Here is a 26,109-nt window from a genome sequence, read left to right on the forward strand (position 1 = left end):
AATAATAAATAAGTTAATCCACCTTCAAGCTAGACTCTTTAGAGCTTGAATAAAATATCCTATTTACGACAAACGTTTGAAACTGTATTTGAAAATTTCATTTTATCTGCACTGCCGTGGAACGTAAAATTTACTTTAAACAATCGCATATAAACTTGGATAAAACTTGAAATACTATTTTAAACGACGAACGACAAAACGAATATAAGTAAAATATTTATAATATTGTATATGTAACTTTACTCAAACAATGAAAAATTGTATTTTAGTTTCTACTTTTAAAACGCAAAATACACAAATTTGAAATATCCCGTTAATCGTTTCACTAAATTAAAAATGGATACTTGTTTCATTGAACGAACGTTGGATTTTTCATTTATTAATATTTTTGCAGTTTGGGTAGAAAGGATTGGGTTGTATTTGAAATTTATGGGAAAATGACGAAGTATGTACATGGTGAGCTGTTTAAGTACACATGGAATAGAAGTATTGATTTCTTTTTATAATTCATTTCGTGATAAGTTTATTAAAAATGTAATTGCAAAATTACGTCCTTGAAAAATTTACTTCCTTCGAGAATATCCTTTATAAATATTAATAGTTTATCTATTAACTTTTATTTCGAAAATAAATATCGTTACAACAGTAATAGCATTTACATCTTTTTATTTTTTTTTTTTTCTAGAATAAGTTACTTAGAAATTACAAATACTGTTTAAATAACTAAGGTGATTTCAATGAATGATTCGATCAATTTTTAAAATGTAAATTAGCAAAACAGAAAACAAGAAGTACTTCATTAATATTAATTCGTCTCTCATAAAATCATTAATAATTTATTATATGCACTTGTGAATAAAAACGAATAGAAAGACCGGTATGGCGCTCTGATTTCTGCATTCATTGTATTAAAATTTATTTGTAATTCATTTAATTATTCGACTTTTGGTAAATTCTTGCTGCAGTGAGAAATAAATTACCCATAATGCGTTCACTATATATTAGATTCGATAACTACTTTTAAGTCAGGTACTCTTAGTAATCAAGTTAGAAGGTTCAAATTTGCAAATGCAAAAATATAATATCTTATTTACGTTTCTGGATATTTGTAGAATTTTTACAAAATCGTTTGATTATTGTATTTATAATCACTTCTTCCGTATTCACTTTATCATTAACAGGGAGAGATAAAAACATACACGTAATTAGAAATCTGAAATATATATCAAGTTTATCAGTGTACACTCGAAGACTGTAACGCATTAACCTATGTGTCGGAATTTGCAAAATTCTACCAATGTATTAATTATAAACTTATCAAACCGATTAATATCCGTTAACTGGTTTATTACAATGCATAGCCTCTATGACAATAGAAAGAATCAGCAACCACCACGCTTTACGCACGGTAATATGTGCAATTAAATCATATGTGGATCCCATAACATATTTGTGGAATACTTTTTTAAACCATCAACAGATATTCTGTATGTTGCCAGAATCTTAACGATTGATACAATCGCTCTCTTCTTTAATCGTATAGCGTCCTACCAATGCGGTAAAGTGGTATAAATTATCTTCTCTGGTAAAAACTTTGAAAAGATAATTGCGTGCTACTTGTTTTGTCACTGATGCAGTTATTACAAGATTAATCGGACATCGGAGTCCAGGACAGAAAAGTTGTACCTATAAAGCGAATGTATGAATTTCAAATGTTTAAGATTGTACTTGTTTCGTAATAAAAAGAAAGTTATTTTGAATTTTCTAAAATGATCACTATATGCATATAATTAAGTTAATCGTAACAAACATCATACTACGTAATATGGACGAAAAATAATCTTCTTTTCTGTTTATAATCATACCGAGTTTACATTCGCAGATAAAGATACTTTTAACAAAGATCTTTCGGTTAATCTTTTCTATTTCTAAGATGTTATATTACAAATATTTTTAAACATAAATAAATGAACGTGACATGTCTTACATACACAAAAATAATCTGCAGCTCTTTAATTTCAAGCTGTCAGAAGCAATCATGTTCTCTTTTGTTTCTTTTCCGATAACCTATAGAAAAAGTACATACTCATAACGTCATATAGTTTTTTTAATGTCGCTTAACTGTCATCTAGTTTAAGTTAAATTTTCAATCGATAAAGGAAAAAAAAATATGAAAGGTGATATTTTTTTACGAACTAAGTGAAAATATTGGAGATATTTGTACTAAAAACTTGCAACTCGGGTATTCACCCCTACCACGAACAAAATAAAAGGAGTTAACAATTTTTTTTTTTTTCTACAGTCAAAATAGGATGTAACATATCAAATGGACAATTAAGTCGACCGATCGCAGGAATGATAAAATGATTTCGAAATGTACAACAAGCGGTCGTCTTTTTATGCACTATTCTGCGTATAAATTTTGCGTAATGGCCATTAAGACGATCCGGATTTTCTGGATCTTAGGACTTGCGGGGAACCTTAATCGTTTAATCCCTTTGACGTAAAGTATTATAGTAAATTATGAGTTACAAAACGTTTCCTTCAGGTCTCTCCCTTTTCTCGTGATAGGTCCTCCTCTAAATAATGCCTTCCGTATCAAAACCAAGACATAAACGGCTTCTTAAAAGAGAAACATCAAAGACAATCTTTCGCAGACTCGTCCTCTCCATAAAACTCGGGCAGCGCCGTCGTTTGTCCGCAAACTAAGTCTGAGATGCTTTTAGCTTTTACCGAGTAGCCGAAGGACTTTGCGCAATCGCTAAAATCTTTCGCCATTTCACTGATCTCTTTGCTCTCCTGATGGTCACATGTACTTGGTAATTTAACAGTTGTCATGGGATATGATGTATTATCGCCATCAATAGTATTCTTACCAAATGTCGAGTGGGAGGTCGCAGTTGATGTAGTTGTAATCATGTTTCGCGATTTGTTGACGTCCATGTAATAATCCTGAAATAAGAAATCGTTCACAATGTTGGTTCCACGCGTGCCGTAGCTCATGCACATATTTACCGTTTCTGAATTGAGAGGGCAAGTTTGTTGCGGCTGACCAGTTTGATTGCACTGCGCCAAAGCAATCAGCGCCTTTTGGCTTTCCCTAGCATCGATCAGGAATATGCTCTCTTTGACTTCTTTTGCGTTATACTCATCGATTCTGCGAATAGTATTAAATCATCGTAGCATATTTTTAATTACAATAAAAAATTCTCTGTCAAAAAATTACTAACTTGTCATAAATAACTGCGTGTAATCCAAGTTTCTTTAAATGCTGGATGGTGGCTTTGTCATTATTGTCATCCCCCCAGCAGAAAATAATTAATCCGGCTTCCTTTACAAAATTAACTTGCGACGGATCCCTAAGAATATCTTCTGTGTGGACGTTAATTCCTAAGATATCGGCAGCTATAGCGTGCCTAACAGCCATCGGTATCGTTTGACATCTCGGATCGTGGTAAGTGGGGTACTTTGAAGTCACGCCTTGTGTCAGAAATACTACCGGGTATTTGTTCTGTTTAAGACGAATCATGGCACAAATATCTGGGTTAAAGGACGAGAAAACAATCTTTCTATTCCCCCCATATTCCAGTACGACTTTCAGTATAGTATCCAAATACAGGTTGAGATCGAAAGGATGGTTCAACTCGAACGTGCCATCCTGCGTATACATATTACACAACTCGTAAGTAAATAACGACAGAACGAACAGAATTAGATTTATAGTTTTTACCTTCAGCTGCATAGTCCACTTAATTTCTATATTACAGCCAACATGTTGCTCCAACTCTTGTAGTACGGTTTGAAGTGTGGGGAAAGGCTGATGATCTTCTAGATCTTCGTCAAAAAATCTTGGATTCTTTTCTCGGCCTTCGGCCACATGATAAACCTGTAAAAGAAAAGAAACTTTTATTTACAATATATACAAAGGAGAAGAGTCGTTCAGCATAGTTCTGTTAGATTAAAAAATTGGTACAGTTCATATGATGTTTGGGATACTTTTTAAAGCTGGACGACAAAGCAAATACTTTGTAGTCGTGTGAATATATTAAAAGTAATCCTTACAATTTCCCCAACAGTTTTGCAAATGTGATTTAACGACATTACATTAACAAAATATTATCGATCGAATTATTTTTATTATATACAATACCAGGGTTAACCTTTTAGCTTTTAATCGAAACAAAATGTATATATTGCAGACTAATTGTATGATTTTGATAGCCACGTATAATAGCACGATGATGTGATCTGAAAAATCAACTTTAGTTGGTTTTAGATTCAATTTTTGAACGAGCATGCATCAACGTGTACAAATGACAATTGGTTATACATTTTGGCGACGAGTTAGGCGGTGCAAGCGATATGAAAGCTCACCAGTTGGTTAACCCCCTGTTCAGCTTTATCAACGAAATACAGCACCTTACCCAACGAGTCTCCCGGGTAATAAAAATCCTGTTGAATATTAAATAAATACGAATAGGTATGTATAATCACACCTATAAGTTCATGATTATATGTCTATGTAGCTACATACGACACAATCCCTGAAATGATCGATTTCTCCTTCGATACAAAAAAAGGACATAAAAAGCGAAACATTAATACGCGTAACATAGACTGCCGCATTCTAAAAAGCCACATTCGATTTGTTAATGTTGGATGAAGGAGATTGTATTATTAGATGGATCATATTAATCGTGCCAGTGACGGAGATTTATATATTCAGAAATAAGGTTTAATAGTTTCTATTTTCTATTTTACAATAAAATATAAAATAAAATTTGTAAAGTTCTTTTTGAATATATTAAAGCTTGTAAAGTTGAATATGAAAGTATGAGTACGATGTCGATGAAAATAATATAATTTTGATTATATAAACCATTTTGTAATATATAATTCACAGAAGAGTAGAATAAATATATGTATAGAATATACCTTTAATAAATGTAGCTGCTCTAATGTAAGGTCCTTAACAGGTATTTCCAGCATGTCCATAGCTTCTATTTGTTTCTTGCGTTTTAGTGAAATGGATACAAAGAAATCGTGATAAATAACAGGTACGTGGTCTTTGGACAACTGCACATCAAACTCAACCATGTCAGCGCCATGATGTGACGCAGTCTTTAGAGAAGCTATTGTATTTTCACGTACATTTGCGCAACTGCAAACAAAACAATACACGACTTTTATATAAAAAAAACTATTAAAAATGGAATTTAATTTTCCTATAGACCAGAGTGCATTCGCTTACTTTTTTGTTTGAAAAGATGTGCCTAGCCCCCTGTGCCCCACATCTAAACCAGACCACCGTTGTTCCCAATGTTTTGCATATGAAATATTCATATCCCACGGATAATCCGGAATTGGTTTTATCACAACATATTCCACTGTAAGTTGTCCTATCGCGAAAAAAAAAATTATTTATAATAACGCGAGAAGAATCGCATTTAATAATAAATATAAACAGAAATTAATACCCTACCAATTGGTCTATGTTTCGTGCTTGTAATTGGTACTGTCAAGAGCCCAACGCTAGATTGCAATGTACTAGGCAAGATGTAGCTGAAACCGATATGGTTGGGTGGTTCTCCTGGGAAACATCTTGAGCTGTACACGTAGTAGTCCACTAAATATGCCTGAAAAAACAGTCTGCTTAATATATATGGAAAAATACAACTATTTACGACAACACCAAATGCTTGCATCAGTATTTTTTGCTCATCCGTTATAGAGCTTGCATCAACATTAATTAAATCCAATGATCAAGGTCATACAGTTTGAAGAAACTTTTTCGAAATTTTTCTGTACTGAGGAACAATGAAATTAGAAATTCTAATGTGTCAGAATTTATGGCACATTATTTACGATCCTTGATCACTAAAAAGCGTAGGAATTAAATTATGTTGTTCGAGACATTTGTAAATCTTTTATTGTACTTTGTATAAATTTTGTTTGGCAGTTTTGAATAATTGCAGGCAAGAGCAACAAATTACTAGTGGGTGAGAAAACAATGGACGAATAATTTACTTCCTACATAATCTAGCAATGAACCAGACCAATAATGGCCAAATGCTGTACTCTGCCCGGGGGACGCGTATCCCGCAACACCTGCCGATCATTCATTATTAAATTTCAATATCAAGTCTGCAAAGTTTGTAATTCAGATTCAGAAGATTCTGACGGCTTAGTCTGGCAATGGTCGCGCAGCGATGCCACGTACGGTACAGTAGAGTTGGTCAAAGCTAGAAAATATTAGCAGTACACTAAAAGGATATAGGAGTGATGGGAGCCTCACCATTTTCGACGCACACAGATGGATATGAGGTGTGACAGCGTTGATATCTCTAAATTCTTAGGGTTGCTTAGGACGGCTGTGACTCACGTAAACCAACATCGTGTTACAAATAAATCGCGTGGGTCTGCGTAACAAATTATGCTCTGATTAAATCCAATAATCTCGATCGTGATCTCGTTACTTAGAAAAATTTCTTTCCTTAGTGAACAATGTACTTCGTAGAAATTTACTGATTTACGAGAAACTAGCCGAAGGATAGGCACGGTAGGGTGAACGACAATCAAAACCATCATATCTCTGTGTGATGTCATGTGACACAGATGTAAAGTGGTAGTCGATGCTTAGCATCGATACATCGGATTGCATGTTAGCATCGTCATTTGCACCAGAGGTCTTGCTTTGTACAAAGCTGACGGTTGTCTTCTCGTTCCAGGCCAGTACACGTGACATCGCTTCTGGTATCCAAGGAGGGCAATAGCTGCTGAACAAGTTTAATTATCTTTTACCAAGTAATTTGAACAAGTCGCGAGAGAAGACGTGGCCAGCCTACTGGTGGTCTACTGAAAACTCACATGGTATGGTCAATGCGTATTTTTAGTGTGTCTAATTCTCTCATGAATTACCACTGGTTCGTAATTTATTGCTCTGCCAAGCCTATACTTTTTTAAATCAATTATTTATTCATTTACGTGCCATATACATTAAATAAAGATGTACTTTTGCCATCGACGCCAACATGACAAACCGAAAGGGGGATACCATGTTTCTTTTTATAGCGTTAGTCAATATATTACCGAAAACAATGCCTTTGATGTTACCTTTTGTAGATTTGTCCATATAGAAGATAGAAAATGTTGATTTTGGAATAAAAATCGAAGGTTTATCCTAAGTACATAATACATGTTACAAAAAATACAAACAATGCAAGCAATAAATACCAACGAATGGTTAACTCATAGAGTTGTGTATTTACGATGACTTCCACATGGGATTCTCTATGCGAATACTTACGATAGTTTCCGGATATCGAACTGCAACATTGAAGACAATAAATTCATCTTCGTTATACGCTCGGCCAAATTGTTCCTGAATCTTGAAACGAGCCTCCTCTTCATCATTCATCACCTGATATCGTTTAGTAATGCATAGTTACAAGAGTTTCAATGCAAACATTGATTATCATAAAATATAATAAAATTATACATACAGCAATTTCCGTAATACTGAAAGCAGGTTGATCAATAACATCCTGAGTATCCATAGAAAGACTATCATCTACACAATCGCCTCCAAATTGCTGTAATTCTAGAGAATTGTGTCTAACCAGATTTACAGGTGTCATCTACAACACAAATACATTTTTTAATTTTCAATTTCTAAATATCACCTTATAAAGAAATAACATTAATTATGGACGCATACTTTAATGTGAACTTTTCTATTTTGTAATCGGTTCTTCCATAGTTTAATTGGATTATTAAAAAGCTTAAATTGTATCACAGTTTCATCTGTCAACCATCCGCGTTCAATCTTACAGTACCCATTATAATAACCAAACTTGTCTGGATCTGGCAATGATGAATCGCTAGTAAAATTACTAGGTGCTGTAACAAATTGTTTATTTGACCTTACAATGTAAAATAAAAGCATCATTTTATGAATAATTAAATTTTTTTAATTTAACTACATACTGTTTTTCTTAATCACACGTGGTATCATATGAGTCTCCCATCTACGAATGAGGAGAGTCTTGGCCGAATTTTTAGTACCGTTAGATTGACAAATAACGGCAACGAAGTATCGAAACACCACATCAGTATCGATGGGGAGTGCAACTTTTTGTGAAAATATTTGCCCACTTCTGAAATTCGTAATCTCGATATACATACAATAGTATTCATTTTATGTTCGAAATTTTTTAAAAATAAATACATATTAAATATATTTTGTGATAAATATTCAGATCTTTCAAAAGAATGATATGTTTGGTCGAGTACTAGTAGTTAGCGATGCGATCAAGTTCAACATACACATGAAATCGAAACTTATAATATAATTAAGTAAGTATAAGCTTTCTCGGTAAATTTAAAGAAACGCAGGGATGCAATTGTGGAAGATATTTTTCGTTGCTCTCATTAAATTAAATATACAGTAGAATATAACTGGCCACACAGTTTATGATGGTCATATGTATGTTAAAAATTTGAGCTACACTTACTCATCTTCATCGCGAAACATGTCTCCTGCATTATGTCCATCATCACTGTAATATTCCCCACTACTATTATTATCAAAACACATAGGAGAATCCCGACTGCCATGTTCTTGCGACAACTGAATTGCCTGGTTATGATTCCAAGCACCCAGTTCAGGTAAATTACCCACCACGTATAAAACTTCACTTTTCTCCAGCTTGTGCACCTAAATAAACAAAATTTTTATGTAGAAAAATTTGAACAGCTATTGGTAAAATAGAAATTAGTAATAATTACCCGAACTCTAAAAATCCAATCCCTTTTAGATCCCCTCATGTCTGATGTTTGTTCAGCCGCCACCTCGATGAAGTTAATCTCACGTGGTGCCTCTGGCTGCTTCGATTCCTCTGCTTCTTTGTTCTCTATAAACCATATCCGCTGCATATTACTATAATTTTCTTTTTCTCACTGTTTTTCTCTTTCAATTGTCTGTTTCAAGGTGTGTTCAATTCACATCAGTATAATTTTCTGTAATAAGGGACTTGATGTAAGGGATGCTAGGTAATAGTTGCATTATCAAATTTATTGAGATAACTACTACACAGACAATTTTAGTATACTCTTCTAATTTTATATTCTTTATCTATTAAATGTAAGTTTGGTATTGTATGTGTACTACATATTATATTACATAATGTATAATTATTTTAAATAAGTTATTGTTTGTAAGTATATTCAATAGTAGCAATGTATGAAATATTATCAAATTAATTATTTTACATATGCAACCCACAAATTTAATTAATTTCTTTTTTTAAGGGTTGTAAAATTGGTAATGAGTGATTCATAAAAAGTATAGGTGCATTTTGTTATAGGTATATAAATATTGAATAAAATTTATATGAATTATAAAATCTATTTAACATTCAATGATAAATAATTTATAAACCTCAAACTATAAATAGAAGCCACAGAAATAACTATACAAATATTAAAACATTTTGAATGCAAATGATCCATTAAACAAAAAATGACTTACTATTGATCAAACAAAACATTTTTTCATATTAATAGCACAGTGCAAATATGTTTTAAATGTTAACAAACTTTATGCAGATAAAGTATAACACAATAAAATGTGGTATAACAAAATATGTGTAACATAAAAACTATATCAGTGATGAACACACAAGCAAAGAACACTTATTTTTTCATCAATCAAAGGTATCATTCCCAGATTGTTTAATAACGAATTCATGAATGATACAATCCATGCAAATAATAAATAAATATTAAAGTAATCATGTTGTACTGTATATTTAACAAAACACAGGTGCAACCACACACGAACGTGGTACATACAGTGGACGATACAGAAGTCACTAAAATTTTTAGGAAGCAGACATTTTTGTAAAGTCATAAAGAAAAAGTCGTACGTATAAGGAAATAGTAATGAAAGAAAGTCTGAAAATTACTTTCGAGCAAAATGTCGGGCGTGCAGAGACAAGAGAAAAAATATCGAAAATAACGAAAACGCAAATTTCGTTTGCTAGGACGGATTAATTTAACAAACTGAAACGGTTTATTCCTGAAAACGTGGTTTACCTATTATACTGAGAACGATCGATGGGTTTTACTTCGAAGTTTGATTGGCAGTCTGGTCTTCACCTTGTGCAAAAGTACGTGTTATTTAACGAATGCGCAGGGTAGGCGCTCCATATTTTTAATCGAATTTTTCATAATTTATCTTTTGACAACACAACACACCTATTTTAACTGTCATGAAACGACCTACTGGCACAACACTACTACCCCAACACAACCGCAATACTTTTTCCTTTGCGTATGAAACAGTGACCGATCTGGCAACACCGTAAATGCGGAAGTGACGACGTGGTGGCTCAGTAGAATCACTGATTCAAACTAAATACAAATCCACTGCTACACGAAAATTATCATTCTTATAATTTTATATGTTAATACATAGGTCACTAATGAAATTAGCAATTGTAGTATAGAAATATTAACAATATCCCTCTTTGCATAAACGTGTAAGTGTTTACTTTCAAATGCTACAGTCTGGAATTTCATGCAGTTACTTCCTGTTCGCCATACTGCGACTGGTACAATAAAGAATGCATTGTTAACAAAATAAAGATATTTATATAAATATCCCGTATCTATTTTATTAAACGTACGATAAATTATTACGACCAACTAAGTTCATCACTAAATTTTATGTAATCGACGTATTTTTAATCTTTTCACGCTAACTTCTGAGAAAGATTGTTAAGTTGCAATGCAAAATAATTTACGATTTTCGTTCGTTCAATATTATTTCTAAACAAATTTAGTTACTTTGTTCGTGAAATATCAGTCATCTTCTCTGAGTGCAATGCACTTTGTGTACATTTTGATTTTAGTAGTATTAGAAAATATTGCCCCCGTAGATTAAAACAATAATAACTAGATAACCAAATATTAAAGAGTTATAAAAGAATATCAGTATGCATTAAATTGAGTATTTCTTCTACGTTATAGGATATTTTATTCTTTTTCTACGAATGCGTAGAAAAAGACGATTTATAACATATTTCGTGGGAAGAAGGGTAATAGTGGACAACCGGAAATCAGTCGTTAGAAAAATGTCCGGATCAATCATGGGGGGAAGACCTACGGTAAGAGTTGCAACGCATTAAAAGAGGAAATTCAATTTAATGTAAAATTGTACGTCGATATTATGGCTATGTATTTTTTCGTAACTATGTACAAGACGTTCAGTTAATTATATCTAGAAGCCACTCGATTCAAACAGAATCAATAACACAACTCATATATTCCGTCTTTTATAAATGGCCCCCCAATAGACGGGCATTTCAATCGCATACAAATCAATTGAAATATTTTCTACTCTATGCTAAAACAAATATTTCATGTTTTTGTTTCATCGAAATGTGAAAGTTGCACAGAGTAAGAATAAAGACGTATAAAAAGCCTACAATTAGTTATTATCCAGTTACTAGGAATTGCAATTTACCGACTGCAAATAACTTAGAACGTAATATTTCTTCAAGTATTTTTTGGTTATGCACTAAACATTTCTTGTTAGACATCCATAATTCATACTCGATGTATACATTATCTGTGTTGAAATTTCAATTGACAACACGTAATATTGTTTCCAATTCTTCGATCGATAGAAATTTTAAGATTCCAGGGAATAAAATTAAAAATTAAAATTTTTAATGCGTTAGGAGCGATATGCATCGTTACATCACGTAATAAAAATAAGACTAAAAAAAAAAAGGTTGAAAAATGTTGACTCATGTACACAGGCATGCAGCGACATGTGATACTCCCACTATTAATATTTAATTTTTTTTATTTAGAATTTATGACTGATACAACATATTTTTACGCGTTAAGCCTCATTCGATTAACGTATGATGAAAATTATTAAATCATCCTCTTAAGCAAGATTAGACTAAACGATGAAAGGCAATTACAACACGTTAAGCATTTTTGTTTAGTTCTGAACAGAGATATTCGTTCTCCTCGCTTAGCAACAGAGAAATGCAATGTACGTTGTATGTTATATTGTTGCACGTGACATCTTCCGATAGATATACACGTATCATTAATCTATTTAGGTGAGTGCAAAGATTTACTGGATCCTCTACTTTACGTAACAGAGATAATTTCGTTCAAACTTGTTACATAACCTCTAAAATTTTTTTACACGATTTTCAACGCGATTATTTATAAATCCGAACGTCCTACTTGTAACCCTTGTTGCAGAGGTTAATTTTAGTTTCTTGGAAAGTAAAAACTTGTCTTTTAAAATACCCAGTTGTATTACACATATTGAATTAAATTTTCTTTCAGTTTCGAAACTAACTTTTGAAACTAAGATACATTGTATTCGTACAATTCGACTTTTAATAACGCGAAAAAACAGCGAAACAAAGTAACTATGTAAGTTGAGAATGCATGTATACAAATTAGCGTATTGGGCGCGGAGGAGGCAGCTTTCTTTTAAATATAAGTATTTTTAAATAGAATTGTATTTAGATGACTGGATACATATGGCCAATCTCAGTTGGAAACAGTTCAATGCTTCGTTCAGTGTTTCTCAACCTCTGTAAAGTAACATAAGATCTTTTTGTTGGATTTGCTTTTTCCATTAACTTGAAAGCTATCTTATGTGCATACAAGAGGTACTCAAGAGTCAGATATGGAATTACACATATGCATATTAAATAACTATTATAAATTTCGGTACAAATTATTTAATTATTTTTTTTTTTTGTGATATTGCCTATATAGAAAGTATCAGTACTGTTTAAAAGAAATAAGACTAATATCGTGTTGCATTTAAAAATTAATATTTAGAAAACGAGAATAAGAAATACTCGGTTTAGAATGCACCGTGTAACATTGAACCTCTGTGAAAGTCATACTATGCTACTTATTGATCTGTTCAGTTTGTATATGCACATAGCGGTGCATTCTTAACAAAGGTGTAAAAAAAGATATAAAGAAAACAAGAGTATGGCGCACGAGCATTGTAGTTCCATTGTCCTATTATTATTGATACGTACACGTAGCCTTATACTCGGAACTACGCTCACGCTGGCATTTCCTTTGTTTCAGAATTGTTGCACGCGACCAGCTCATAAACAAAATTATTGGTTACACGTGTTCCCCGCATTATCTATCAACAAATATCGAAAATATTTTTGTTTTCGTTTCGTCGCGCAATTTATAACAATCACTATACGCGGTTCACTAATTCATCGATTAATATCGATCAAACTTGCTAGCAATTGCACGGACGTGACTAAAAAAAATTGCGTTGCTAGCAAATTCTAACTACATACGTGTTACTTTGAATACGTAATTTAAACTTTGCTTCTGTTAAACATAATAAATTACAATTGTTAATTTCTCTACGGGTTACGTGCATTTCGTTTGTGTCACGCGTTGCACTTTTTCAAGTGCACTTAAACGCCAGTTGTTTTTTCATTCTTTTTACAGCCTTGGATAATTTGATGGATCGTGCACGTTTTAAAGCGAGGGAATAAAGCACGCGTTGTTTTTGATATTAGTGTCGGCTCGTTTCGAAAGTTTTCTCATTATATGTAGCGTTATACGTACTCGTGCTTGTGTAATATCAGCACGTGATTAAATTACATACTCTCTTGGCGCGACACGCGTTATTTCACGGTGACTAAGGCAATTATAGAGAATTACTTTAATGCTACAAAACGCACTGTAGCAGCTACAATGTAGGTGAATTATTGCAACGCGTTACGTGTAACGGTAATTTCCAATATTTTTTACTTCCATTCAATTTCTTAGAAATTCCTTGGCTGTAAATCGATCAATTTTTCTCTTCACCGTGCATGACTGTTTTTATTAATCAACCTTGGAGGCAGCCATTGTAATTTCCGTGTGTGCTTCCAAGTGCGTTCACGGTAATCGGGCACTAAAGATATTTTAGAAGTCAAACCACCTGTTAACCTAACGTGACTACACGTGTAATTTAGTCACTTCTCGCTTGTATGTACAAAAATATTCGTTTTCTGAAACGCGTAAAAAATTACGTATTAATTATAAGATAAGAATATTTAGTAAATGATACTATTTTTAAAAATATTTTTAATGCAAATAATAATTTCCTTTGTATTTCTAACGTAAAACAATCGAGCATGTATTTATTTATTATAGATATAGAGAAACCAGTTTATTCCTATGGTAAGTTAGGAAAGTTCTTAGCGACAATCAGCTGCATTTTATCGGGTCCAACGTTTCCTGTGAGAAGAGACGTCAAGGTCAAGTTCAGAGTCCATAAGCAACATTTCTGCTCTGTTTATATTTTTAAACGCATCATCAGGAAACGCTCGGTTATGTAATTTATGGAAACCTATTGTGGAAATGTTATTTAACGTTTCATAGAAACAGATAACGCGAATTTTCAAAATATTTCCCCTCGCGTTATTTTTCCTTGGTTCCCACGAATCGTAAAGTTTAACTGCACGACCTGAAGCCTGTTTCCTCGAAAAACACTTATTGGAACTGTTATTCCCCGCCGTGTTCACAGACAGGCCTGCCAAAAATCCTTGTGCAAACAGTTGTTCAGTTCCCAACGATAAACAACGTAATAAAACAATAAAGAAATCCAGCCATAAATAAGATATCAATTTAAAAATGATTTCGTGCAATGCCTTTCTAGATGTAAATAATATTATGTTTTTATCTCGTCCTTTGGAACACACTACGCGCAAAACTCATTGCAAGCCGATAAAAAACTGTTTCCACTGCGTGTCAACCGTAATCGCAACTCTGTGATAATTCAATACAACATCGACTGGCAATGAATCGTACGTGGACTTTCGATTTAATTCAAAAGGATTTCGGTGGCATTGTTCACATATGGTTTCACTGTACGGTTTTCAAACAACCACGGATAATTTAACGAGCATAAAAAGTCGACGGATACTTCAAATTGGAAAACACTATTGCCATTCAAAATTATACCTTAATAAATTATTAGGCTGCACATATGGTTGGTGTTCATTTTATGTCGAAATAAACGTACCCTGTACATATCGGCCTCGAGAATAAATCGATTCGTCGTTTCTATAGAAAATAAACGTGCTTTTGGAATGGTACATAACACGAGATAGCAGATTCGAACACACCTTGAAAACAAATTTACAAAGTCACACGATCCATTATGTATAAAAAGTTAAATACTTTCGTGTTAATGGCTCGGTAAGCGGTGTTGGTAATCGTGATATTGCGTTCTACGTTACTCACTGAATTTTAACACGTGTTCCGAGTCAAGCTCTTCTTCTAGTGGGTATCATAGCAGACGAACTATCTATAAAAAGTAAACACACGGTGTTTCACCGACGAGTACGTAACGCGTGCACACATCGCGATGAAAAAGGTTCTTACAGATATTTCGACACACAATTACGAGAAAAACGATCGAGGGAAAAATGACGGCAGAGACGAGTCGCCAAAACGTAACAACACAACCTTCGCCGTTGGTGAGCTACTACAGACTGGTTGCGTCGAGTTTCAATCAGGTTATGCAAACCCAACACAACTCTCCCCCCACTCCTCGTCCAATTTCCTTTTCTGCTTTACCTACGCACGTGACTCCGCGACGCGTTCCACATTTATGCAAGCTCGTACACTTGCGTCTACCTGTGTCAACACAATTTGTGTACCACACGCGCGCAAACACTTCGTAAACACTCGACATAACACCAAAATGAAATAGTTGAACATAATATTTACATATTGAAGATATCAATTCCTGGTCTCAAGTATGTACATACGTGCATTGTAATCTAGCTTTCAATTCGACCTTGTTTTTACCTACGAAACCTCAATATTTGGGGATGTCTGTTATCTGATTAGTGATTTCTGGTTCAAACACGTGTGGTTAACTTATTATGATCGAAGGCGTGTTCTGTTTAATGGAAAAATTTAATAGGAGGCGCCTGTCACGAGTTCATTGTATCTATGGATGTCATATAAATATATTGGTCATGCAGAACGGTTTCGATGTTTCGCTTACGCAATGTTACGTACAATTAACAGCAGCAATTATTTCGTTTTTTACGGTCTTTTTCTCTTTAAAACGAAAAATAAGAATAATTCCGCAGATAATTTCTGTTCTTCCTTAGTACATGACAATTTTTTCAATGCTCTAAACGATCCGTCTTAGGAATAGAGAAGCTCGAAACCTAACCAAGAATTAAAAACCACATTATTTCGTAGTGGAGGTTATACGCAGGGATGTGTTAATAACAAATGACCTGTTCTGCCCCGGGAACGGTTACGTCTTCAGTTTTGTTGTGTAAATATGGAAATAATCTATAAAAATTGTGCATTAAAATTTCGAATAGCGTCAAAAGCGACTGATACGCAATGGATGTGACGTACACGTAGCGGATAAACCACTTCACTTCTCCGATAATGTGGTTGTTGATGATGCACATACAACGCCCGATTAAACAATAAGATTCGAAAACGGAACTTTGTAATCGTAAGATTATAGATATTTTGAAATTTCATGCTTGCAATTAATTACTTCAGGACGAGTACTTGTTAGCAATTATAAGGCAAATGTTAGCAATCTAGATCGCGGATAAAGAGAGTACTCGAGATTGCACAATCTACTAAATCTTGGAAAGTCTGAGCCTGAAGTTACCATGTTCAAGATTAAAGGCTTGGGGGAGGGGGGAGTCCACCTGCTTTTTCCATATTTTTAAAATGATCTATAAAACTACTATCTTAAGAATAATGTTAAATTCCTATGTTAGAAAACGAATTATACGTACAAAACAGAATGTTCGAAACCTTTCTAATTGATAAATTACCGATAATCAACGGTCATTGCACGACTGAAAGTTTCTATATTAATATAAATTAATGACTGTAATCGTAGATACATTAGTTGAGATCGAGAAAAGTAAAATGATCTAGTCTTTCTGTTTGAGGTTATAATACTCGGTAAACGTCTTATCTCAATGGTCAGCTTCCGACTATACAGGAAGTATCGCTTAAATGGGAACATTCTGTAAACTGAAAGTTAAAAGATCATATCTTGTACTTTATGTAAACAGATTGATGGCAAAGAGCAAAAGAAAGGTCTATTCCTTACACTTATCTTGTTTAAAGTGTCAGTTTGATAAAAAAGTGCTCGTTGCGATAGAGGAACGAGATAGTTTAATTCTCTCGACAAATAAGATAATACTTATCAAGGTCGTTGTTAAGGCATTAGATGGCGGAAAAACAAAGATAATGAATGATGTCTGAGAATACGAGTTTCTTAATTTATCACCGTGCGTTTAAAAAAAACATTAAAAAAAGGGGGTCTAAGCAATGTACAGTTTCGGGTCAACGAATCAAGATATTAATTATAAATATGGTGATTGTTTATAGTAATTTCAGGTACGCAAGTCGCTATATTTTGTTTCGGTACAAAAATAGGTTTTTTTTCATAGTCATTACAGACAAGAGAACAATTTTGCAGATGATCGATTTTAAATTTAAAATAAGCGTGAACGAAATCAATATTCGAAAACTTTATTTCGAAACTATTTCGATCCGATTCCTCAAATACATCGTAATCGTATACTCGGTACAAATAGAGATCGCCTTGTTTGCTACTTGAATAGAGTCACACATATCATACAAACGTTTAGTTCACGGTTTGGCTTCACGATAACTTATCTCGATTAGTTGTCACGACTAAACACGTGTCTGTACATGTACGTCACGTGCATTCTAGAATATAATACATGATTTACTATGTACAACATTTTTGTAAGTACGCCCCACTTGTTACACTTAACACCCTTTCTATTATTTTCGTTCGACGTTGTTGGGTGTTTACCGTAATATTTACATTCATATTATGATGCCTTATAACGTTCCATACTTTTTCGTTGAAAGGTATAATTACATAACGATTGAAAACTAACGAGTTTTTTTATCAAGTCTGTTACCAAATCTTTAAAGCGTATCGACGTTGGTTTGAAACACACCGATTACGTAACGTTATTCTATTTATATCCTTCATTGTCTTCGTTTCCTAGCAGTGAAAGTTTCGAGTCGACGAAAAAAGAATTGTATGGCTGAAAAAAGGATAAAGATCACGAGTGTCGTTTTATCAATTACAGTAGTATTTCTCAAACCTATTTAACGAGCCTCCTAAATTAGAATGAAATACCTATTTTTAAAACCTTAGTTCTTCTTGAAACTTTTTATTACTACTCAATAATAAATTTTTTTTATCGAATAGTAATAAAGAATTCTTCGATTTTCCAGTGTTTCTAAATATTTAAGATTTTTTTTATGAATATAATGTGGATAAAATATTCCCTTTCTTCTGAGAATTTGTGGACTTCCGCTGGCTCTTGGACAGCAGTTTGAGAGACTCTGCGTTACTATATCTCGCATCGAAGCAAGAAAGGGTTTCCTAATATCTTTGTTGACAGCCCAATATATCTATCGACGTTTCGTATCGATCGTTAATAATGATAAGATATACCTTTCGACATCGTATCACAATTTCAAAATCGGGCTTCGTTCTAGATCACAACTCGGTCGTAGCTACCCCCCAATACTGTTGCATCCGCGTCGCGTCCTGTTCCAAAGAGTCTAAACCGTTTCTTTCTTGGATGACCGCGAAATCGTATTCGAGATTGTACGGCATCAGCCTCTGAAGGCTGCCAAAGTAAGCCGCGTTCGGACCCCCGTTCAGTAATCTTCTTCCGCTACCGAATCGTACGATGGGGGGCCGCGGCAGGGAAGGATTAAAGGATCTGGCGCTACCGAACCTCTTCGACAGAAAAGGCAAATTGCTTCCTAATTGAGGCGTGGATCTCGATTGGCCTCTGCGCAGCGGCGTCCTCGTTAAGGTGTCCAGTTCCTTGTCGAACAAGAGCTGAGTGTTTTGCTCCAGCATGTACTCCCAGCAACGAAATTGCTCTTCGCTGAGGGCACCAGACCTCTCCGACACGGTGTCTTCTTGCGCCGCGAGGCAGGTCGATACCTGCAAAAATGAACTCATTAGCTACCATTGAATATTTAAAATATCAATGAACGTTTCTGACCATACAATCGATCGTCTTTAGACAAATCGATGGACGACCCGTTCGTGTTACCTTTCTCGTGCCATTTTCGTTCACGAAAACGCTTTGGCGTGCTTTGTTCGTGGCCCTGGAAGCGGCGCTTCCAGACCAGACTCTACCGGAAGGATGTCTCGACTTAAAAGTGCTGTCGCTGGCTTGATCGGACTGACCACTCGGCGAGCTTCTGTCATCCTTGTACGGTGGACTCTCATTCTCTTGCGCCGGTCGACGATTCTTGAAGTATCTGCCAGATCCGTTATGAGCTTTGTTTGTCCTGGATCGTTCATCATAAATTTTTATATAGATTACTTGATAATAATAGAATTGCTGTGTTAGACATCTATGGGCAAGAGGTGTCTCTCCGACGTAATTTAACTAGACAATCGAATCCCTTTGCTGAGAACAATTTTTAACAAATACTTACTGGTAGAAATATATGATTACGAGAACTTCCTCACCTGTTTACTATACTTTTTAACACCCCGTTCAAGTAATAACCCTCGTTCGCGTGACAGCAACAGGGCCCAGGTGGTTTGTGAGCTGCCGGTGGCACGCAACAAGGACATGGACATCCCCCTTCTGTCTGACCCCTATTTTTGCCAACAGCGTGTCTCAGTTCTCTCATAAGCTGATCCAAATCGCCCTGATTAGGTCCCGTTAGCCTAATGACTACGATGCTCAGATTATCCTCTGCTCCATAGGCCTGGGCCAGATCTTGAAGCCTTTTGGCGGCTAAAACAGGACTGGCCTCTGCTCTGGCTTCCCGTACAGCTTCCTGCACGCTCAACACTTCCCACAGTCTTCGATTGGCTATTATCACGAACTCGTCGTCGTCTTCCAGATCAACTTCCTCGAACGTCGGGTCGGGAACTACCAGAGGGAACATGGCTGCGTTGCCCAGTTGATTCTTCACAGGAACTTTCTTAGGTGGGGCTAAAGTCAATGGTCCAGCTGCTCTGCAAAGGACTGCTCTTGCGTCTCCGGAGGAAGCCACCTTCAACGAATACCTCGTGGGCGCCTTCGGGAAACCCTGTTGCGACTGAATCCTGATGATGTGCGCCAGGGTAGCGTCGATCCCATATTTCTGACCTTTTTCTTTCAACTCTCGGTGGGCCGAGAGCAGCGTGTACTTTAAATATTCTTTCGACGTTTCCCTGACGGTCCTCTCCTCCAACAATAATCGTGGTATCATTTCCTGGAGGGCACTCGGTGCTTCCTGGTTCGAGCCGCCATCGAATATACCGAACAGACCTTCCACGTTGCAGAACGATGGCATTCGAACTTGCGAAACGTACAATCTGCAACAATTGTTTTCATATCGAGTCGAGTGTCTGTTAACATTGGATTGAAGCATGCAGACTCGAGTGACATTATTCACTTTAACTGTTAAATAGACGCACGAGAACTTACTCGACGACTTAGTCGAATTGAAGCATGCAATTTACGTGATAAAGATCAATGTCAATTTAGAGGATGACTGGCATAAAACATTGATATCTAATAGCACGTAGAGCAAAGATAGATCTAAGTGGAGATTAAGTGTTATTACCTCTCCCTGGACCCAGCTGTTTCCGAAAATCCTAATCTCCACGGCTGTTCCGCGCCCTTCTCGGCGGAAACGATCTCTTGCTGATGAGGATGAGAGGGCAGGCTCGGTCTATTTTGTCCTGACACGTCAACCAACGATATCGGTCGCTGAGACCTGTACACTTGGAACTGCCTAGGGTCCACGTGGAGCCTCGAATTACAGGATATGTCCAGAAACTGCAGCTGAGGTGGCACTAAAGTAGCCAGGTTCACTCTGTCCAGTTGATTGTGAGCTAAGTCCAATACCTACGTAGAGTTTTACCATTCAGCTTACCATGCATTTTGTTCATTCTGAATGTAACATTACCTTCAACGATGCCGTTTTATTGAACGTGGGGCAAGTTAGAAGCCGGTTGGAATGGACGCGTAGAACACGCAAATGACGCAGATTGGCTACATTATCTGGCAGGTACTGAAGACGATTCCCTGATAGTACTAATTCCTCTAAATCTCTCCACGATGCAGTGCAACTGCAAGTAAATAGAGGTATTATCTTCAATCTCTTGTAATTTGCTGATTGTTAATAGCTGATACTGCTACCTTTCCGGAAGCGTGTCCAGAGTGTTATACGCTATATGAAGAACTCGCAGGGACGTCAGTTTTGCTAGAGTATCTAACGCTGTGTCTGTTAAACAATTCGCAGTGAGATACAGTTTTTCCAAGCTGTGATTGCTCTGTCGACTTCTGTTCCCTTCGCCCAGATGAGGAAGTTCTGATAGTCGATTGTTGGAGAGATTCAGCACCTTCATTCTGAGCAAAGGAAACTCGTTAATTCAACGTTTATTTTTATGGTTAATTTACATATTGCGTAAACGACGATTAATGCATGAAATTAAATTGTTTAGGTACTTTTCCGTATTGACGAAGAAACTCGTGGGCAATGCTGTCAGTGCATTGTCTTGCAGCGTCAAGTGAACAATGTTCAGCGGTTTCCTGGGTGGTGGTAGAGCTTGTAGCCTATTGTGGGGCAGATGAAGAACTTCCAGACGCGACGGCTGTGTTAACAGCCTGTCAGGAAGGGCTGTTAGAGCATTGTGAGAGGCAAAAAGGGCACGCAAAACCGGAAGGTCCGGCGTCCATTCTGGAAGAGCGTCTAAGTTGTTACTAAAATCAATGTATATGTTCAGGAATTAATAACACGCGATGATACAGTTGTTAAATATAGAAAATGTATCACATCAATGGAATAAAATATTGTCATATCGTATATTGCATTTTTACTCACTAAGAGACATCGAGATGTTCCAGAGTGATTGGCACAGGTTCAATAGTTAATTTCTTCAATTCTGTAAATAATTGTTGAATTGCAGAAGTTAAGATCCTTTACATTTTCTTTATTATTTAATTTCTTTTTAAAAGAATAAGGGGAATCTTACTGTTATTTCCAGCGATAAGTGACACGAGATTCCTCCCGCAGACTGTCAATTCTGTCAAAATATTTCGCGCGCAACGGACGCTCCGTAATTCTTGAAGAGCACTGATGTCCAATTTCTCAATGCTATTTTCACTGACGTCTAGGTGCGTTAAATTCTTGATTAAAGGAGAAATAAAAACGAAAATGATCAATAACCGTTGTCTCGAAGAATCTATAATATGATTATTAGAGCATCAAGATCTTACTCCGTAATTTCCAAGAATGATGTTCCCCTTCAATTGATTGTTCCGCAGATTGACTTTGTACAGATAATTCTGATTATTTTTCTCATCCTTGTACACTCTGGCATTGTCGGTTTTTGACAAAACGTCCTGAAAGAACGACAAAAATTGTTAAAGATAATTGGAAAATTTCGATTACGCGATTTACTTGTGACTTCAAAAATTATTATAATTTTAAATTTATATGTACATATATGGGTGTAGCGATATAAAATATAGTGTACGTGGCGACTAGTAGCGCATGTACGGCCCTGACCATACAGTGTTGCACCACGTGGCCACTAGGTGGCTCACGAGATAACCGATTACTCACAAGTAATATTTGCTCTCAGGTAGCTATATAGCCCTTCGAAAATGTAGCTTGGTACCTCTAGTTTCCCTTCAAAATACGCATAAATCTTTCGCCTTTTACTAAAGATTTCCGTGGAGGGGAACGTTTATGAGAAGATAGACTAATTTTTTTGGCACTCGGCGAAAGCTGGGTCATAATACATTGAAAAACACAATTTTACAGGTGACAAAAATCCAGGAATCAATGAATTACATTGAAATATCTGAGATTAGACAAACAATAGTAATTAGAAAGAAATGAAAGTTTCTGCTTTTGAGTAAATTTTTGTTTGTCTCTATAGTGATATAGATAGTAATAATTATCTTCCAATTAATGCCCACCTGGAAGATATACACTTCTAACAATAATCAAGATTAAGAAGATAAGATTATTCAGTTTTCTGTAGCGTTTAATAATTGCATATTTTTATAAAATAATTTGCATTAAATAGATTCAATCAATTTAATGTTTCACAACTAACGATCATTAATTTTTGATAAAATTCCACGGGATATTTTAGAAATCAGATTAACCAGATTTCTAGGATGTTCGTTTCGAGTTAATTGTTTAGAATAATTATTTCATGCGTTAGGTGGTTCTGTAACGCGGATAACTTCGTTCCGTGACTGTTCGTTGCAACAGTACCGGTAGCGCGAATTTGAAATTACAAAATAGTTTTAATAATTCTATAAAACGTAACGCAACGTACCGTTAGCATGAAGGCACGCATGTTGAAGAAAGATGGCGGACTGTTGAGGCAATTCCCGGCCAAGGAAATGTTTCTCAAGTTCTTCAGCTCGCCGACTTCGCGCGGCAGATCTTTAATCCCATTACGATCTAAGATCAATTCTTTGAGGCTAAAAAATAAAAGAGAAATATCATTGGTATACACAGTCCCGAGCTATTATTGAAACGAAATTTCTAAGCGTTTCGTCACTTGTTATCGTTCGATCGAGATCGTTACGTAAAACGAACATTAAACGTTATTTACAGTTTTGCTGGTGCCTCGCTCGATTATTCTTACGTCGTAATATAATTACTCTTTAATAATTATTCTTTAATTAGACAATTGCGAAAGAGGCTATAAACATTCAACGTAACAACAATTTCAATTACCATTGTTGTATTATTCACGTTTTAGAAAGTAATGATTCGAACGTCTGATATTTTTTAATAATAAATCACGTAAGGCTGATCATTTGTCTAACGTAATTCTAATCTTTACAGATTTAAACTAACACTAAAGTTGAATTCCTTGTGCAAACAGTTAACATTCCGGAATAAATAAATATTGGATGAATCTTTAAATCCAGGAAAGAGAATTCAAGTCTGGCCAATCGACGAAGCCGTCCAAATTGCATCGTACTTCCGGTTACTCGTTCGATCAAATAAATCGTGATGAATTAGCGTTACAGTTACGGCGGAACGTGGTTTAACGTCAATGCACGTTGCACCCTCGCTGCACGGACAAACGAGTCGGTGAACCTAAACGGGCCGCCCACAGGATGTGCACTTGAGTAGAAAGTTTCAAATTATGGTGAAAACCTTCCTGGCAGTAAGCATCTGTGTCATCGGACGAACTTTCAGTTTTTTTTCAAGTAAAATTGAAATCGTTGCACCGTAAGGCGGACAAAACGATGTCAACGATAAAACGCAACAATCTTTACACGCATTATTATTATTATTGTCATTCGTCAAAAAGCAGAATTTCACTGAAATAAACAGTTAAAATGGATCCAAATAAATCGAGAGTCTCTTGATCGAGGGTAATTGTGTTTTCAACAAAATAAATTTAGCTCGATTAAAAAAAAAAGTGCAATTGCATTTTGTAAGTGGCTCTTTTGATTTCATAGAAAAATTTACGATTCTTTTCCTCTTTTTTTCTTTTGTTAATTGTTTTTTTTTTTCATTTTATAAATCACCATTCCTCTGCACGCATTTAATTCCGTCACACGCAGCCGCTTCTCACCTGCTTTACCATTCCCTTATTCGCCGGCTACTGCACACGCCGCTTAAAAAGCAAGGACGTCTCTAAAGATCTGGAGTACCGCCCCGAGTATCCCGGAACACTGTATCCTCAAGGAAATTTCCTTTGCATTTCTCAGTCGTTTATAATCCATTAAAATATTCACTGCCTGCAGCGAGTATCCGGTCCGTCCACTTCGGGTGTACACCTTGTTAAAGAATACCTTCTGAACATCGACAATTTTTTTCCAGACTCCATTAAACACTCCCAGACAGTACCGAGCGCACCTGCTGCCTACACAATCGTCCAACAAACCCATTCAATCCCTTTTAATCCCCTGCCAAGTAATTAAGAATCCATCATTTTGGAAACCCAAACCTCACAGAGTCAATATAAATTGAATTCTAAACAGAATTTATATTCAAATATATCCATATAATTACAGAGTTAATAGAAATTTAATTCTAAATAAAATTCAGATCTAAATATACTCTTATAATTATAGGGTCAATACAGAATTTAATTTTAAATAAAATTCACATCTAAATATACTCATTTAATTATAGGGTCAATAGAAATTTAATTCTAAATAAAATTCACATCTAAATACATCAATATAATTACAGCGTCAATAGAAATTGAATTCTAAATAAAATTCACATCTAAATAGACCCATATAATTATAGGATCAATAAAAATTTAATTTTAAATAAAATTCACATCTAAACATACCTACATAATTACAGGATCAATAAAAATTGAATTCTAAATAAAATTCACATCTAAATATACTCTCATATAATTATAGTGCCAATAAAAATTGAATTCTAAATAAAATTCACATCTAAATACATCCATATAATTATAGGATCAATAAAAATTTAATTTTAAATAAAATTCACATCTAAACATACCTACATAATTACAGGATCAATAAAAATTGAATTCTTAATAAAATTCACATCTAAATATACTCTCATATAATTATAGGGTCAATAAAAATTGAATTCTAAATAAAATTCATATCTAACTAAAATTCATATTTAAATATACCCATATAATTACAGGTACAATAAAAATTTAATTCCAAATAAAATTCACATCTAAATATACCCATCAATAATCAGTTATTTTGTTGCTAGATTTTAGACAACTATTCTATAAACATATTTTTAAACAAATTCTTTTGTGACAGAAAAAATTCGAGAAACCTTGCAGCAGGGGATTGAGTATGATTGTTTAAGCAGTAGATGACCAGTAACGTCTTCCCAGAAACTTTACGAAACCACCACTCGTCGTCGACGCCATTTTAAAGGCCCCGAACGTCCCAAAACACTCGAGTTTCGAATCGCGCACTAAAACGGGCCCACGTTTTCTATCGATACCTTGCACGATGGTCGTTTTTCTAGTCACAAGGACGA

General features: G+C 35.1%; 2 protein-coding genes and 1 non-coding gene across 4 annotated transcripts in view; 1 reads left to right on the plus strand and 2 right to left on the minus strand.

Annotated features, from left to right (window-relative positions):
- Positions 1 to 700: 700 nt before the first annotated feature.
- Positions 701 to 15,551, minus strand: LOC122398134 (glycerophosphocholine phosphodiesterase GPCPD1-like). Of its 2 annotated transcripts, XM_043397770.1 has the most exons (15): positions 15,313 to 15,551; positions 8,788 to 9,018; positions 8,514 to 8,716; positions 7,987 to 8,156; positions 7,718 to 7,899; positions 7,503 to 7,637; positions 7,307 to 7,420; positions 5,483 to 5,636; positions 5,252 to 5,399; positions 4,936 to 5,161; positions 3,731 to 3,886; positions 3,231 to 3,658; positions 3,016 to 3,157; positions 2,877 to 2,952; positions 2,638 to 2,799 (listed from the first exon to the last, which is right to left on the minus strand). In XM_043397770.1, the coding sequence occupies exons 2-15, from the start codon at positions 8,932 to 8,934 to the stop codon at positions 2,780 to 2,782; spliced, it is 2,301 nt and encodes a 766-aa protein (XP_043253705.1). In that variant the 5' UTR covers positions 8,935 to 9,018; positions 15,313 to 15,551; the 3' UTR covers positions 2,638 to 2,779. The 2 variants fall into 2 exon arrangements, with proteins under 2 accessions (XP_043253704.1, XP_043253705.1); XM_043397769.1 differs by having other exon boundaries at positions 701 to 2,952.
- Positions 15,552 to 17,677: 2,126 nt separating this feature from the next.
- LOC122398152 (PH domain leucine-rich repeat-containing protein phosphatase 2) overlaps positions 17,678 to 26,109 on the minus strand; it is a 97,265-nt gene continuing 88,833 nt past the window's right edge. Inside the window, exons 7-17 of the mRNA XM_043397814.1 lie at positions 23,432 to 23,579; positions 22,356 to 22,481; positions 22,112 to 22,265; positions 21,961 to 22,021; positions 21,585 to 21,839; positions 21,276 to 21,485; positions 21,043 to 21,205; positions 20,698 to 20,981; positions 19,607 to 20,446; positions 19,182 to 19,422; positions 17,678 to 19,069 (exon numbers count right to left, since the gene is read on the minus strand). Of these exons, the coding sequence (XP_043253749.1) occupies positions 18,611 to 19,069; positions 19,182 to 19,422; positions 19,607 to 20,446; positions 20,698 to 20,981; positions 21,043 to 21,205; positions 21,276 to 21,485; positions 21,585 to 21,839; positions 21,961 to 22,021; positions 22,112 to 22,265; positions 22,356 to 22,481; positions 23,432 to 23,579 (2,941 nt within the window). The 3' untranslated portion in view covers positions 17,678 to 18,610. The remainder of the gene's footprint in view (positions 19,070 to 19,181; positions 19,423 to 19,606; positions 20,447 to 20,697; positions 20,982 to 21,042; positions 21,206 to 21,275; positions 21,486 to 21,584; positions 21,840 to 21,960; positions 22,022 to 22,111; positions 22,266 to 22,355; positions 22,482 to 23,431; positions 23,580 to 26,109) is intronic.
- Positions 22,757 to 22,876, plus strand: LOC122398635. Its single transcript, XR_006259207.1, has one exon. It is a non-coding gene; the product is annotated as a U5 spliceosomal RNA (small nuclear RNA).

Source organism: Colletes gigas, unplaced genomic scaffold, assembly GCF_013123115.1.
Source record: "Colletes gigas isolate AHSC1104 unplaced genomic scaffold, ASM1312311v1 Colletes_gigas_Sc00011, whole genome shotgun sequence".
Lineage (NCBI taxonomy): Eukaryota > Metazoa > Arthropoda > Insecta > Hymenoptera > Colletidae > Colletes > Colletes gigas.

Bases quoted from the DNA above. Each gene is read 5' to 3' on its own strand.
- LOC122398134 (XM_043397769.1), bottom strand. From the start codon at position 8,934: ATGCAGCGGATATGGTTTATAGAGAACAAAGAAGCAGAGGAATCGAAG. The intron at 7,900-7,986 runs GTATGTAGTTAA...AATTTGTTACAG, and splicing joins ACGTGTGATTAAGAAAAACA to CACCTAGTAATTTTACTAGC. The intron at 3,158-3,230 runs GTTAGTAATTTT...TACTATTCGCAG, and splicing joins CACGCAGTTATTTATGACAA to AATCGATGAGTATAACGCAA.